The following is a 15,993-nucleotide window of genomic DNA, read 5'->3' as shown; positions in this document are numbered from 1 at the left end:
ACTTTAAGCAGTCAGGTATATCCCCATTGCCGTTGATAACCACTTCGATTACACATTCTTTGAGGCAGGCATATATTGTACCTGAATACATCCAGCAGTGTCATAAAAATGATCTGGGAATTATTCAGTCAATGGCAATAGCATTTATTTAAACACTGGCTTCTGCGAACTGAATTAGACCTGATGGTCAGTGCTGGCCCATACTCATGTACCAGCACTGAATATCCAGGGCACTGGCAGCTCCCAGAAGTTATCCAGACACCACCAATATTCAGTTCCAATACCTGGATACCTATCCAGGCTAGGTAAAATTGCCATTTATGCTCTCCTACTTGGCCAGGGGTATCTTGATTATCGGTGAAGCCTGAATAACTTCCAGCTCTACTTCTGCTCTGACTACAAACATCCCCAGCACTCAGGAGCAGCAGAACATCTTTTTGATTAGAGGGGCCAAATAAACCAATCTCAAGCCCTAGCCCTAAGCTTTGTAGTTGCTGATGCTGTGTTGGTCAAAATATTGATGGGTCCATGGTCCCTGTGGATCACCCCATTCCGCTGCCTTTGCCAGCACTGGCCTGATAGTGCCACAATGGCCACACATGATATTCGGTGGCACTATCTGGCTACCTGGCTAAGTGCCGCTGAATATAATGTGGAGAGCAGGTCAGCATGATTTAACCAGGTAGGTGCCTTCCTTCCCAGTTAAATGACACTGAACATTGACCCTTATCTCCCAAATTTTATAAAAGTCACTAAAGATTGAGCAAGCACATTTGGGCATACACCCAATTTGGATGCCCAATGTAATTCAAAAATGAGATAATTAGTGCTGACAATTGACTTGTTAACAAATAATTATCAGCACTAATGAGATTTAATTAAAATATACATGTACAAATGTAGGTGTGGGATCAGCGCCTACATTTTATGCAGGAGTTCAAAAAGCGGGCTTAGAATTGAGAGGGTCATGGGCAGAACGGGAGCAATTCTAAAATTTACGCAGGTAAATGGCGATATGCTCCTAATTTAGGTGCGAAGATTTGCACAATGTTTCAGTTGATACAAATGGCTATGCCTAAAGTTAGGCAGAATTCCCAGGTGTAAGCCATATTCTATAAACCACACCTAACTTTAAGCGCAGTTTATAGAATAGCGCTTTTTTGCATCAATATTTTGGGTGTCATATATAGAATTCACCCCTATACATATTATACATATTATTATTATTATTATTATTATAGGTTCTTGCAAACTGAAATGATCATCCTACCTTTCATTCCTCTGCAATTGATCTTTCTCTGTTAAACTACACCTCAGACATTTTTCAAAATAAATAGGATCTCAGAGGGCAAATATATTTACAGATGTGTTTTGCAGTTTGCAAGACCTTTTCTTAACATGAGTGTTCCAGCAATTAGAACATAACCAATGGTGGTGGGGTTGGGGAGGGAAGGGTGCTGTCAAGAACAATTTTTAAAATTTGGTGTACTACTAGGATTCTAGAAAGTCTCTCTAGAATATAGGAAGTGTCAGTCCTTTACACAGAGCAGAGAGGAAAAGGTTTGATCTCTGCATGAGGTTTGGTTTAATTGGCACATGGTATATATACTGTGTATAAGCTGCAGCAATGTGATAAGACAGGAGTATGTGATCTACAAAGTGGCTAAGTTACATTTATAATGGATTGTGATTATTTTTACTATTGTTTTAGTAGGTGAGATTATTTTTTTCTTTCTGTAGTCTTATTTGGAGTTGTTAAGTGATCTTTAATAAAATGGGAACTGAAATACACTTGCACTTTCCCATGTATTTAGATTTCAGGGAGTCAGCGAATCCTTTGCCCAATTTGTCTAATAGTTTTCCTACAGAAAATAGTGTTAGGGTTTTCTCATTCAAGTTATACATTGAAGGGTCCTTTTGCTAAGCTGTGGTAAAAAGTGACCTGTGATAGTGTGGGCGTGTGTTTTTGGTGTGCGCTGGACCGATTTTTAACACTATTTACTGCCTGAGCCCTTAACACCACCCCCTTTGGCCTAGCGTAAGGGCTCACAGCTACACATATGGTACTCATGCAGTGTGCACCAATGTGAACACGTTATTAATTACTGCCAGGAACGCCCCCCCCCCCCCCATGGTAGAAAATATTTTGTGCCATGGGAAATGGCACAAGCCAACTTTGAAATTACTGTTGGGTGGGTGCGCTAATTGGCAGTAGTGTCAATTTGGTGTGCGCTATATACGTGGTAGCCCTATCACTGCTTTGTAAAAGGGACCCAAGTTAATTGCATTGATGTGAAATATTGTTAGTACACACCTGTTTTTATCAAATGCCATTTTTTATGAAAACACTGTCAGCTGGGGTATGCTCAGCTTTCCTGTTCTAGACCTTGAGCAATTTTATTGCATCAGACATTCCTTGAGTCCCAAATGAGCTCATTTGCCACATCACAGCAAATCTAAATTTCCTTTTGACCAAGTCTTCTAAAACAGTTCTTTATATTCTGTGCCATCTTTTATTTTAGAACATGTCCTTCTAGCTAGTCTGCAGAATGACTGACACTCTGCAATAATATCTGGATATTCTGCATTACAGTCCAGATAGTGAGAAGCACTGTATATCCAGATAGAGCAGACAGCGATGCTGTTATCCAAATATGGCTGATATTCAAACTGTTATCCAGATAACTATCTGAATAAAGTTAGGACAGCATATTTTTACAGTTTATATGGCAGCTTGACTGCTAGATGTCACTGGCACCATTTTAAACCTGGGGTAGGAGCATCTGAAAATCACTTCTATCCCATACCCCCTAAATCCCAGGGATGTCTAAAGGTACCTTGGAGGTCCCTACGAAGGGATGAATAGAACGGCTTGCAAGTGTACACTAAGACCTTTTGTTACCACAACTGAGTAAAAGGATCCATTAAAGAGTAATCTGATAAGGAATTTATTCAGCTAGGTTAGGTAAGCACAAAATATGTCATTAATTTAAAGCCAGAAATAAATGAAAACAAAACCAGCTGTCCTAAATAATGTTATTACTATGGCATCTCAAAACTGTTTAGATTCATTCCAAACTTGTCCATCCTATCTGCCAATTTGAACAATTCAGTGTATTCTGTAGACCTGGGAATGGAAGATCTTGAGAAGTCATACATTTTATAATGAATCTGTGATCAAGTGTAACATTTTAATGAATAGCAATATTGTATCCTATTTCTAGGTCCATGGGGGAGATGTATGGGTGAGGAATGTGGTCCAGGCGGCATCCAAACAAGAGCGGTCTGGTGTTCCCATATAGAAGGATGGACAACACTGCCCACAAACTGCAAGCAGATAGAACGACCTGACAACCAACAGAACTGTTTCAGAGTTTGTGATTGGCACAAAGAACTATATGACTGGCAACTAGGCAGTTGGAACCAATGCCAACCAGTCATATCCAGAACCCTGGAAAAGCCTTTTGAGTGCACAAAAGGGGAAGAAGGAATTCAGACCAGAGTTGTAATTTGTCTCCAGAAATCAATTGGAATAGCAGCTGAGGATGCGATTTGTGAATACTTTGAGCCCAAGCCTCGTCTGGAACAAGCGTGTCTCATCCCTTGCCCTCTGGATTGTACCGTGTCAGAATTTTCTCCCTGGTCCGAATGCTCCAAGACATGTGGCAATGGGTTGCAACATCGGACTCGTCATATAGTAGCTGCAGCTCAGTTTGGTGGCTCTGCCTGTCCTAATCTAACTGAATTTCAGGTCTGCCAGTCTAACCCCTGTGAAATGGAAGAAACCATGTACAGCTTAAATGTGGGGCCATGGAGTGCATGCTCAATGCCACCTTCTAGGCAGATAAGGCAAGCCAGGAAACGAGGGAAGAATAAAGAGAGAGAGAGGGACCGAGAGAAAGCAATAAAAGACCCTGAAACGCGTGAGCTTATTAAAAAAAAGAGAAATCGAAACAGACAAAACAGGCAAGAGAACAAACACTGGGACATAAAATTGGGTATCAAACAAGGCAAGTTACATGCGTTCACAAAAATGGAAATCCTGCTGCCTTAAGGTGAGTCTGCACTTTTGTCACTGTATTTAAATATTTTGGTAGAATAGATATGAGATTTCCCAGCATAAAATGTTTAAATAAACAAGACTAAGGGGTACGTCTACTAAAGGGTGTTAAACCCTAACGCGTTATTAAAGCATTTTGCAGTGGGTAACTATTTAGCGTGCACTATTTATTTTTTTGCTGGGGACATGACATGGGCAGGGAAGCAATAACCAGAAAATGCTGGTTTAGCATATGAGCCCTTAGTGCTTCCTAAACAGGAGGCGGTATGTGCTCCCTCGTTAATTTTTTTCAGGTAATGCATGCTAATGCAAACAATAGCAAATGACCTGAAAAAAATCATTGAAAATGTCCTATATCCTGGGTGCATTAGAAATGGGTTTACTCCCAAATTATATAAATAGTGCCTGAAGTTGTGAGCTCTAATTTGGCCGCATGACCAAACTGCACACATAACTTAATTAATTAACAAGACAATCAACACTGATAATTGGTGCTTAACCAATTAGCAGCACTAATTGGCTTTAATTAGACTTTACATGCACAACGTTCTAGGCATATTCTATAATGTGGTGCATGTAAATTCTAATGCGCACAGTTAAAAAGGGGGCATGGCCACAGGCGTGGAATGGGTGGGTCATGTCATTTCAAAAAAAACTATGCACACTATTATTGAATACATCTGATCTGTGTCTAAGTTAGGTGCAGGTATTTAGGCCTGGGTTTAGGTGGCCTAAATGGGTGCACCTAAATTTTTGTTGCAAGAATGGAGCATGAGAATATTCTATAAACTACACCTAATTTTAGGCATAGTTTATAGAATCTTGCTAAGCACATGGCTTTTCTGTGCTGAGTTTTAAGGTGCCATTTATAGAATTTGGCCCTTAGTGCGTGGGAAAGTCCTGCAGTAGCACAAGCTAAGACCATTTCCTAGTGCCCTTTAGCCAACATACTCCATAATCTCTTGTCTAATCCATAATCTCTTGTCTAATCATCTTTTCAAATCAAAACTTTACTTCAGCCTGTGGCAGTTGGCTGGTTTCAGCATTTTATTTAATTTTTTTGCAATATGTTTAAAATAGAGTCCAACTAAAATATATAAGGACTTACGGGCCTGTTTGCTAAAACATGGTAAACATTTACTGTGTGAATTAGCTCATGGTAACAGTTATTCTATTGCTGTGAAGCTTACCATTCATTAATTTGCATGGTCATTTCTTGCCTCAGTAGGGGGCAGGAAAGGGGTAGAGAATGCATTAGTTATGGACATAGACAGTGCAGAAGCATAGCCAGGTTATGACACCAGGGGGAGCGGAACACGGACTGTGTAGACATGCCAGACCACCTGAAAAATAGGTGCCAGTACTGTCCATTTGGGGGAGCGATCACTCCTTTGGTGCCCCACCTAGCTACGCCTCTGGTACAGTGCTTTTAGTCAGTGCAGGCTAACTTACCATGTGTTATCACTGCTGCACACTTACAGCCTCTTCAATACCCTCCCTGATGAGCATCCTGTCCCAACCCCTAACACTCCTGAGCATCCTTTCCCAAATCTACACTCTTTGGGTACTTAGCACAGCTTAGTAGAAGGACACCTTAGGAATTTTGGGGTTACTTTGGCTCTACAGGGAGACATTATGAAATTGGAGAAGGATGGGGTATGGTCTATTCCAGTGGTCTGTAAAGAATTTTTTCCTTAAATTACTCGTAAATTAATCCTTTTAGGCATCGATCCCAAAATCCATGTGTTTATATTTTGGATATATTTAAATGTCTCTAATATATATCACCTTTTCGGCTTATCCTCTGTGTTATATATGTTTAGATTTTAAGCCTGTTCCTATATGCCAGTGTTTTCCAAGTTGGTATTGTCAGGTTGCCAGTCAGGTTTTTAGGATATCCAGAATGAATATGCATGATATTGATTTGCATACACTACCTCTATTGTATGCAAATATCTTTCATGAATATTAATTGTGGATATCCTGAAAACCTCACTAGCAAGAAGTTACTCCAGGAATGAATTGGGAAACACTGCTATATGCTATACAATGAAATCTGTTAATCAGTTTAGTATCTGCTCTCTGGACCAACTCTGTCCTGTTCAAGTTTCAAGTTTTATTACTGCTTGATATACCACCCTTTAGATTCCTATCAGAGCAGTTTACAATAACTATATTTTAAAATAAAGAAAGAAAATACGGTACAAGATGGGAGAGAGAACAGACTTATCTGTCAGATCCCAAGAGTTTCATTACTCCAGATCATCTCTCTGGCAGGCTGAGGAAGAGGGGATCACAGATGAAATACATGTTTGAAAAGAAATATTTTAAGCTCTGATTTAAATTTAGCCTGAGTGTTTTAAGTGTATCATTTTGAAATTACTGTCTCCAGAACTGTTCAATGTATTCTAAATGAAGTCTCTCAAATGCAGTATTTCCTCCTTTTGCTGATAGCCATTCCTCTCTTATGCACCTGAGCATCTTTCTTGCTTAAAGCCTCTAAAATCATTTAATGGAATGGGACTGTATTCATTTCTGACATAAATAACTATAATTCTTGCTATCATAATTATAATATCATGTATGTTTCAACTTAATATTTACAGAAAAACAAATTCTGATAGGTCAATAGGCAAAGGATAGGATGAGCTGTATCTGCAATTGTTTGATTATGCCTGCCTTTTGTTATTGTGCCACTGAACTTTTCTGAATCTTCTTTATCTTTCATTTGTTTACAGCATATACTTTATCGGTCTTGTGTGTGTGTGTATAGTTGATAACATCTGAGTGTTCTTGTTCCATTCTTATTTCATATTCTCTAAACATCATTTCTGGAGCTCTCTGTTGCTGACAAAGCAAATTCGGACTTGATACAGCCACTGAAAGCTATTTATGTGAAAAGTAGTTAGTATAACAGTACTTGAATTGTTAGTGGTGGGGGGGCGGGGTGAAAGAAATGCTGCATTGTGTTTGAGTAAGTGGCAAGCCATTACACAGAGAGGTACCAAGAACGTCTGTGCAAAAATACCTACCCACACATTGCAGCTGTTAGTAAAAAAAATTTGACTGATTGTCTCCCAACAAGAATACAGTACTATCTCTAGTGTGTATGTAAGCACATTTGACTACAGTATTGTTAATTAGAAACATTGTACAAAAATAGTCATTTAAGTTTAGCTGTTTAATATATTTATAAATGATGTGGAAATTGGAACGACGAGTGAGGTGATTAAATTTGCAGGTGACACAAAACTATACAAGGTTGTTGAAACACATACGGACTGTGAAAAATTTCAGGAAGACTTTAGGAAATTGGAAGACTAGGCATCTAAATGGCAGATGAAATTTAATGTGGACAAATGTAAAGTGATGCACATTGGGAAGAACAATCCAAATCATAGTTACCTGATGCTAGGGTTCACGTTGGGGAGTCAGCACCCAAAAAAAGATCTAGGTGTCGTTCTAGAGAATATGTTGAAATCTTCTGTTTAGTGTCCAGCAGCAGCCAAAAAAAGCAAACAAGATGTTAGGAATTATTAGGAAAAGGATGCAAAATAAGACCAAAAATAATATAATGCCTCTGTATCACTTCATGGTGCAACATCACTTTGAGTATTGCGTTCAGTTCTGGTCGCAGTATCTCAAAAACGATATAGCGGAATTAGAAAAGATTCAAAGAAGAGTGACTAAAATGATAGGGGATGGAACTCCTCTCATATGAGGAAAGGCTAAAGAGGTTAGGGCTCTTCTACTTGGAAAAGAGACGGATGTGGGGAGATATGATTGAGGTCTACAAAATGCTGAGTGGTGTAGAACGAGTAGAAGTGAATTGATTTTTTTTTACTCATTCCAAAAGGGGACATTCAAGGAAGTTACATGGGAACTCTTTTTAAAACAAATAGAAAGAAATATTGTTTCACTCAATGAATAGTTACTCTCTGGAGCTCTTTGCTGGAGGATGTGGTAACAGCGGTTAGTGTATCTGGGTTTAAAAAAGGTTTGGACAAATTCCTGGAGGAAAAGTCCATAGTCTGCTATTGAGACAGACATGGGGAAGCTACTGCTTGCTCTGATATTGGAAGCATGGAATGTTGCCACTATGTGGGTTTCTGCCTGGTACTTATGACCTGGCTTTGGCAGGGTACTAGGCTAGATGGACCATTGGTCCGACCTAGTATGGCTATTCTTATGTTCTTATGCCTTTCAATTAGTAACTAAATGCAAGTTATTATAGTATTACCCTGTCCCCAGAGTATTTTATAATCTAAGTAAGTCAGTAGAGTAAGAAATGACTTCCTTATGAAGGATCAGTAGAAAAAATGGGATTTGAACTCTGTTGTTATTAGGGATTAACACACTGCTTAGTACTCCACTAATATCCCTGATCCTCCCCCCCCCCCCCCCCCCAACCAACCAACTCACAGACATATGTTTGCAGTGGCTCATTACTAATGTCTTACTCTTCTCCTCTTTAAGCTTTGGTATATCCTTTTGTGCAGAATAAGCAGTCCTACTAGTCTGAAATAGCTCCCTGGCACTGCCACTTCCTATAGGTGGAACTTATCGCTTACCCATACAAGATTGATCTGTTTACACAAGCCATATGTATATAGTATATCACCCAAAACGATACACTATATACATATTTAAAAAGAACCCTCTCCCCAGCTTTGGCATATTCAGTTCCTCCACAGTGAAAATGAATTGGATGTTTGAAATGATCTTTTCACAACCTGTCTGATAGTGCTTGCACAGACTGCTCCAGGGGATGTGGAAGAGAGAGCTCCAAGGCAAACGTGCCTTGCAAGAGGAACATTATTACGAGCCACTCCAGAGTCTAGACAGGTTCCTGAGGATGGGACTCTGAGGAGGATACTAGAGTGTAGCTTGAAACAGAGGTGGCTTGCTGACGGTGATGATTATCAGCCCTTTGTTGAACAAAACTCACCTTGAACTATCAAATAGATAGATTGGGAGTTAAAACTACAGATTGTCCAGTGCAAGCACAAACAAAATGGTACTACTAGAATCCAGAGCATCACAGAGCTAGTTGTGTAGAGACAAGAAAAAATCCCAATTGTTACTGGAAGTCAGAGTTATGTATATACAGAAGATTGAAGGACGTTGGATGGCAGGCCCATAAAGATAAGTAGCCCACTGGAACTGTGCAAAGCATGTAGAACTATGGCTCATACTCTGTTAAAAGTCAGGCATGAGATTAAGGCCAGTTAGCAAGACAGTTTCCATGACTGAGTTACAATGAGAAGTGAAATGGTTAAGCCTCTGCATATGATTTAATGAATACAATTGTTGCTTTTCACCTTAGATTTCTGACATGTTGCTTTCAAATGGCCTGGATTTCTGAATACAAAGGTCAAAATAATATGTCCTATCTTCCACAAATGTAGTTACTTACTTCAACACACCTCTGAAGTGCAACTCGCTACCCTGCTTCAATGGTTGCAAGATTTACCGCACCCACCTCCTCATCGGTGCAAGGACTAAAAACTTTGCTGATTTTTGCAATTTTTAGATTTTTATATTTTTCAAAGATTTAAATATGAAAATGTGACTTCAAACTAACACACCTTAAATAATTATTACTAGTACTTAACATAGATATATTTAACTTCTGTCAGACTACAGGGACCTGCATCCGACATGATCACATTTCTCCAGAAAAGAGTCTCAAGGACCGTCCCCTGCAAAATACATAAGAAAAAACCTTTATGAGTTTGGTAACTTAACCCCCACCCACAAAGGTTCCCCACTTTTTATTTTCTTACCTACAATACTATTAGCACCAGCTCGGCTGAATGTATAAAAGATTACTCCTGCCAAGATGGTGACGGCGTGTTTCTGAAACTATTTGTATCCCTCCTACTCATGATGTTAACAAGCACAGCCCCCCCCCCCCCCATTTAAACTCATATCAGGGACATCCACTCTAATAATATCATGCTCTGTTCTCTGTAGTTCAACACTCTATCTATAGTACCACCCTCCCCTTCCTCAATAACTGAATCTAATGTTCTCCATTTAATATATTTTACAGTATGCTGACATGCCTTCCAGTGGGCTACCAAGGGGGCCTGAAGATTTTCAGTCACTATACGAGATTTATATTCAGTCAAATACACCCGTATAGGACGTCTACTCCTCCCCATATAAGCTAAATTGCAGGGACACATAATTATGAATATAACATTCTTCATGTCACAACTTGTGTTAATTCTAACTTTTACCTTTTACATAGTTTGAGGATTAGTCCACTCAGAACCCTCTATAGTGGATGAGCACCATTGGCAATGACCACACGATGTATGGGAAAAAGTACCCTCTCTAACCTCAGGTTCATAATATCTATTCCTCCCCAAATATTCTCCCACAGTTCTCCTTCTTGTGTATGAGATCACTGGGAAGGCTGAAAATATGGGATATCACATGCCAATGGGTTTTTAACACAGATATCACTTCTTGACTGATCCTAGTAAATGGAAGCACACATGTCAATACTTCCTCCACATGAAGTTTCTGTTCTTGCAAAAGCAAAGGGCAATGCGCAAATCTAGCTCTTAGATAAGCACCCTGTTGGATGCAGGTCCCTGTCGTCTGACAGAAGCTAAATATCTAAGTTAAGTACTGGTGATAATTAGTTAATGGCCAAGGTGAAAGAAGTGTTAGTTTGAAGTAACATTTTCATATTTAAGTCTTTGAAAAATATAAAAATTGCAAAATTGCAAAACTCAAAAACATTTATTGTAGTCCTTGCACCGATGAGGAGGTGGGTGCTGTAAATCTTGCAACCATTGAAGCAGGGTAGTGAGTTGCACTGCTGAGGTATTTTGGATTAAGTAACTACTTTTGTGGAAGATAGGACATGTTCTTTTGATCTCTGTATGTGATAAACCAGTCCTAATGTGAGTATTTAGCCTTTTTGTAGTTAGACAACCTGGATTTCAAAATGGCATCTGAGACCTCTAGCTGTAATATTGTAGTATTAACACTAGGGGTCATGCACAGAGGCCATTTAGGGACCTGACATTATTGTGGCAGGAATGGAGAGTGAGGTGGGGGTCTGTCATGGGGCACTTTAAAGGGGGTTACTTGGTGGGGTTGTCTTCATGGGGAGGTTGGCGCATGCTGGGGGTTGTTATAATATGGGGGATGTTCCTTCTTCCATAGGTTTGCCATGGAGGGGCGGGGGTGCCAGCTGCAACAAAGGGTTTACCTCAGGAGGTTGGCATTGGGGGTTAGAGGGGAGGCAGATGTTGAGAGGGAGATCATGGAGAGGGCAGCCATTAGGAGGGAGTGATTTGGGAGGGGGTAAGAGGTAATGGGATTTGATATGTCACCTTTATGTGGGACAATCAAAGTGGTTTACATTTATTATATGCAGGTACTTTGTCCCTAGTGGGCTCACAATCTAAGTATTGTACCTGGGGCAATGGAGGGTCAAGGGGGTCTTTTACTAAGTTGCGGTAGCATTTTTAGCTCACAGTAGAAATCAGCTGACGGTAAAAACTAGTGCAGCTTTGCAAAAGACCACCTAAGTGACTTGCCCAGACTCATAAGGAGCTGTAGTGGGAATCAAACCCAGCTCCCCAGGTTCTCAACCGACATCTTCAGTTACCCCTTCCAGCAGTTATTTATAGGGGAACCCACCTCTGTATTGTAGTTCCACTCAGATCACTCCCTCTCCCTCCCCTACCTAAGCTCCCTTGACATCTTGACTTACTAAACCTCCCCCATGAATAAATGGTCCCTGTTGTGAAGTGCCACTTACACATAAAGGCTTCTCTACACGTGTAATTGATGACAGTTACGTGTGGGAATGTCTGTAAAATAAGGACCAAAACACAGATAAAGGAGTTTCCCTGGTTGCAGCCACTATCATTTCCCTAGAAGGATACGTATTTTGGAACAGGAGGTGGTTCCTAGAGTTAGGGGAGCCTTCTACTTAGTCAAAGAAGGAGCATGACTCCACAGTTTGCCTATTAGCAGGGGAGGAGAACAAAAGTAATGAATTTTTATGGAAGCATACAGCTTGTGCCTTGGAGAAAGGGAGAGGGAAAAGACAACCTGATGCCCTTGCTTGCTTCAGGTCATACAGATTTGAATGTATGGAGATAGGTCCTGCGCAGGAAAAACCCACTTACCTTGCTGATGAAGAGGAGATAGCATTTTTAGAAGCTAAATTAAAGGAACGTAGTTCTTCCTAAGATCCTATGGGCTTGGGGGGGGGGGGGGGGGGGGAGGTACAACAGTAAGCTTTGCAACAAGATACTTACTGTGGTGCTTATTTTGATGGCTGCTTTCCCATTTTGTTCTTTCAATTTGCATGGTAACTTTCCTGACATGGAAGAGCTGTTTTGGAGCAAGGACCAACAAGCTCATAGGTGTCAGCTCTGCAGGTGCAGTGGGTGTTTCAGTACTGAGCAAATCACTTCACTGAGTCCAGAGAGGGATACTTTGGAGCTCATTTTCAAAGCACTTAGACTTACAAGGTTTCATAGGTTTGGGAGGTGGAGAGTAGGTATGCCTAGCGCTAATCGGTTACCACAGCTACATTGCCATGTACCAATCGATTAGCATAGGTTTAGCATGGGAGCTCTTGCCATCTGGTAAATAGGTGTCAGTAAGGGCTCCTGCGCTAATCGCCATGCACTAATTGAGAAATTAGCACATGACCATTAATTGAAGACATGGAAAATGTGGCCATTTTATAGCTGTGCTGTAAGTGGCCTCAGTACACGGGTAAATCCACGTACTAGTCATAACGCAGGCCACTTCTTAGCACAGCTTAGTAAAAGGGCCCCTAAATTAGACATTAACAAGTATAGCATTACATCACATCATATAGTACATATTAAAACTTCTGGATCTTACAATGCATGTTAAAACAGTGGATGTTTAAAATAACAGGAGATTCTATAATAAGCTGCCTGAACCACAATATTTATAAAAATACCCCCCAAGCCAGATCCCCACCTTCTGGTTCTCCTAAACCCATTCGACATCTTTTCCTAAGGCTTGTGAGGTACTTCCCCACACCAATGAGGACTGAGAGCTAGGGGAGGAAAGTGGGGGCAAATGGCTTGGGGTAGAGGGTGTCTGAGGAGTGTGGAAATGATTGGATTATGTTCTGAAGGACTACATTACAAAACCAAGGTTACATAAGTACATAAGTAATGCCATACTGGGAAAAGACCAAGAGTCCATCGAGCCCAGCATCTTGTCCACGACAGCAGCCAATGCACCTGGCAAGCTTCCCAAACGTACAAACATTCTATACATGTTATTCCTGGGATTTTGGATTTTTCCAAGTCCGTTTAGTAGCGGTTTATGGACTTGTCCTTTAGGAAACCGTCCAACCCCTTTTTAAACTCTGCTAAGCTAACCGCCTTCACCACATTCTCCGGCAATGAATTCCAGAGTTTAATTACACGTTGGGTGAAGAAAAATTTTCTCCGATTTGTTTTAAATTTACTACACTGTAGTTTAATCGCATGCCCCCTAGTCCTAGTATTTTTGGAAAGCGTGAACAGACGCTTCACATCCACCTGTTCCACTCCACTCATTATTTTATATACCTCTATCATGTCTCCCCTCAGCCGTCTCGCAGGGTGGGAAGGAGGAGATCTGACTCTGCAGGGAGTAGGGACATTCTTGGGGTTGGAGGAAAGATATTGAAAATCTTAACTATGCTATGTCTTGCTAGCTTACAACTAGCAAATATTCCTAAATTTAACTGAATATATTATACCTGGCACTGACTGCAGATTTATACTGAGCTGAAATGAACTCAACAAACTTAATCACCTTAAACCACAGCTGGTGCGTGATATTGAGATGATGAAAGTGGAGAAAAATATCTCAGTAGTCAACACGTGGCAGCAGAACAATAATTGCACTCAAAGCCCACAATTCATTGACTCCATTCTTGTCATTGGTCAAAAAAACTCCACTGTGTGTGAGTAAAAGTATGTGTGACCAGTTATGAATGAAAAACTTAAATGGTCTAAGTCATAATACTTGGCATCTGATATATTCTGAGATATTCCTTGGCATTTAAATCTACCCGTGATGCTACTTAGCTTTTACGTTTGCCCAACGGGGCTTTCCGTTTCACTCTGAATTCAAGCTTCTTCAGGGGGCCAAGTAACTTGTGGCAAGTCTCGATGCCTGAAACCGAACGATATCACAAAGTTATTAACTTATCATTTATGGTGAAAATGCGTTCTTGTGGATAGCCTCGGACACTAACCTTACAAAATGGCGTCCACTGTTCTTGTGACGGCGGCAGTGAAAGCACAGACTGGAAGTGGTGATGGGGTATTTAAATCATAGGTCCGGGCATACCTTTACTCCACTTCATCATCTCAATATCACGCACCAGCTGTGGTTTAAGGTGATTAAGTTTGTTGAGTTCATTTCAGCTCAGTATCAGTATTATACATTTTTTCGCTGAAATTTTTGTCTAGTCACATCTGTACTGACTGCAGACTTACCAGGTATAAAACATTGCCCCATACGTCTGTCTCAACATTTCATTTACACTTATAGGACTGGTACTTTTATTGATGTGTTTGTTAAATGTATGAATATCTTCAAATAATGAATGTATAATAATGAATACATTTACTCCTGGGATGTTATGAGTTATTTCTTTTCTTCATGCATTTAGGAGGCTGCTTTGTTTGCAAATAGCAAAGTCAGATGTTGAGTGTGTAAAGCTGTCACTGCATCCCAGTGCATAAATCACGTTTAACACCCTAGAGAAAGTTATTTGTGCATTTCATGTTTTCCTACTTCACCGCATTAAGCGTGGTTGAAATCGCCAAGTTGCTGTTTTAAGAACCTTGTAAGCAGATGATGTTTTCTTATAGGTAACAGAAAAAAAAAATCCTTTGCTATTTCACTGTACTCAGAACAATTCAGTTCATCATTCAAAGAGAAGTAATTCAAGGATCTAATAATACAAAAAAAAAAGAAGCTATATAATTATTCTGAGAATCTAAGCACATTAATTGAAGCAAGTAGACAGCAATTCTCCAGTGCATCACAATGGAGTATGGGTTGGCGATATCAGGGAGTCTCAGAGCAATGTTTAACAAAAGAATTTTAGAACACTACAGGAATGAAAAAAATGGCATTTTTTTGTGCATGTATACAATATATGTCAGGAAACACTTCTACACTGTAACAGGGGGAATTACTAAATTGTGGTAGAATATAATTTTTTTTCACAGTTTATATATCACTCTATCCCATGTACTAGGTGGGTCACATCAACTACACACCTAGGGGCCTTTTTACTAAGGTGCAGTAGACATTTGCTCATTCTTATCACGAGGCATAAAGCATTGCCACAGGACGCGCTGAGGCGTCCTCTGGTAGTGTGCCCATCAGAATGCACTAATCCCATGCTGAAAAATATTTTTTATTTTCAGCATGGGAGGCATGGCAGTGGCAGAATGCCCTGCGCTAATCAGGCAGCGTGAGCACATTGTCATGCACTGCCCTATTACCATGGGGTTAGTGCAGCAGCCCTTAGCACCAACAAATTAAAATAACCCCTTAAAATTTTCCAGTCAGTCCTAACAATTTACAAATTGTGAAATAGTTTCCGGTCAGTTAATCTCTAAATTAAAAGCCTCTTAAAATAAGAATGTTTTTAGCTGTTTTCAAAATTCTACATAGTCCTTTAAAGTACAATTCTTCTTTGGGAGCCTATTCCACAACCTGACCCCCCCTCCACAAAATTTAGAGGTCCTTTTACTAAGCTGTAGTAAGCACTAGTGCATGCTTACTGCAATTAAAAAGGCACTACCGCGGGATAAGCTCAGGCATCCTGCGGTAGTTTTAGAATTGGTGCATGCCTCCTATGCGCTAAAAAGTAAATTTTATTTTTTAATGCATGGGATGTGTTT

General features: G+C 40.1%; 1 protein-coding gene across 1 annotated transcript in view; it reads left to right on the top strand.

The window, feature by feature from the left end:
* The window catches only part of THSD7A (thrombospondin type 1 domain containing 7A), a 510,747-nt gene that overhangs the window by 204,612 nt on the left and 290,142 nt on the right, over nucleotides 1-15,993 (top strand). Inside the window, 2 exon segments of the mRNA XM_030201155.1 lie at nucleotides 3,225-3,989; nucleotides 3,992-4,055. Coding sequence (XP_030057015.1) covers nucleotides 3,225-3,989; nucleotides 3,992-4,055 — 829 coding nt within the window.

The sequence above is a fragment of the Microcaecilia unicolor genome, chromosome 1 (assembly GCF_901765095.1).
Source record: "Microcaecilia unicolor chromosome 1, aMicUni1.1, whole genome shotgun sequence".
Taxonomy (NCBI): Eukaryota; Metazoa; Chordata; class Amphibia; order Gymnophiona; family Siphonopidae; genus Microcaecilia; species Microcaecilia unicolor.
The sequence above is the reverse complement of the archived record's forward strand: the minus strand, read 5'-3'. Positions and strand labels throughout refer to the sequence as shown.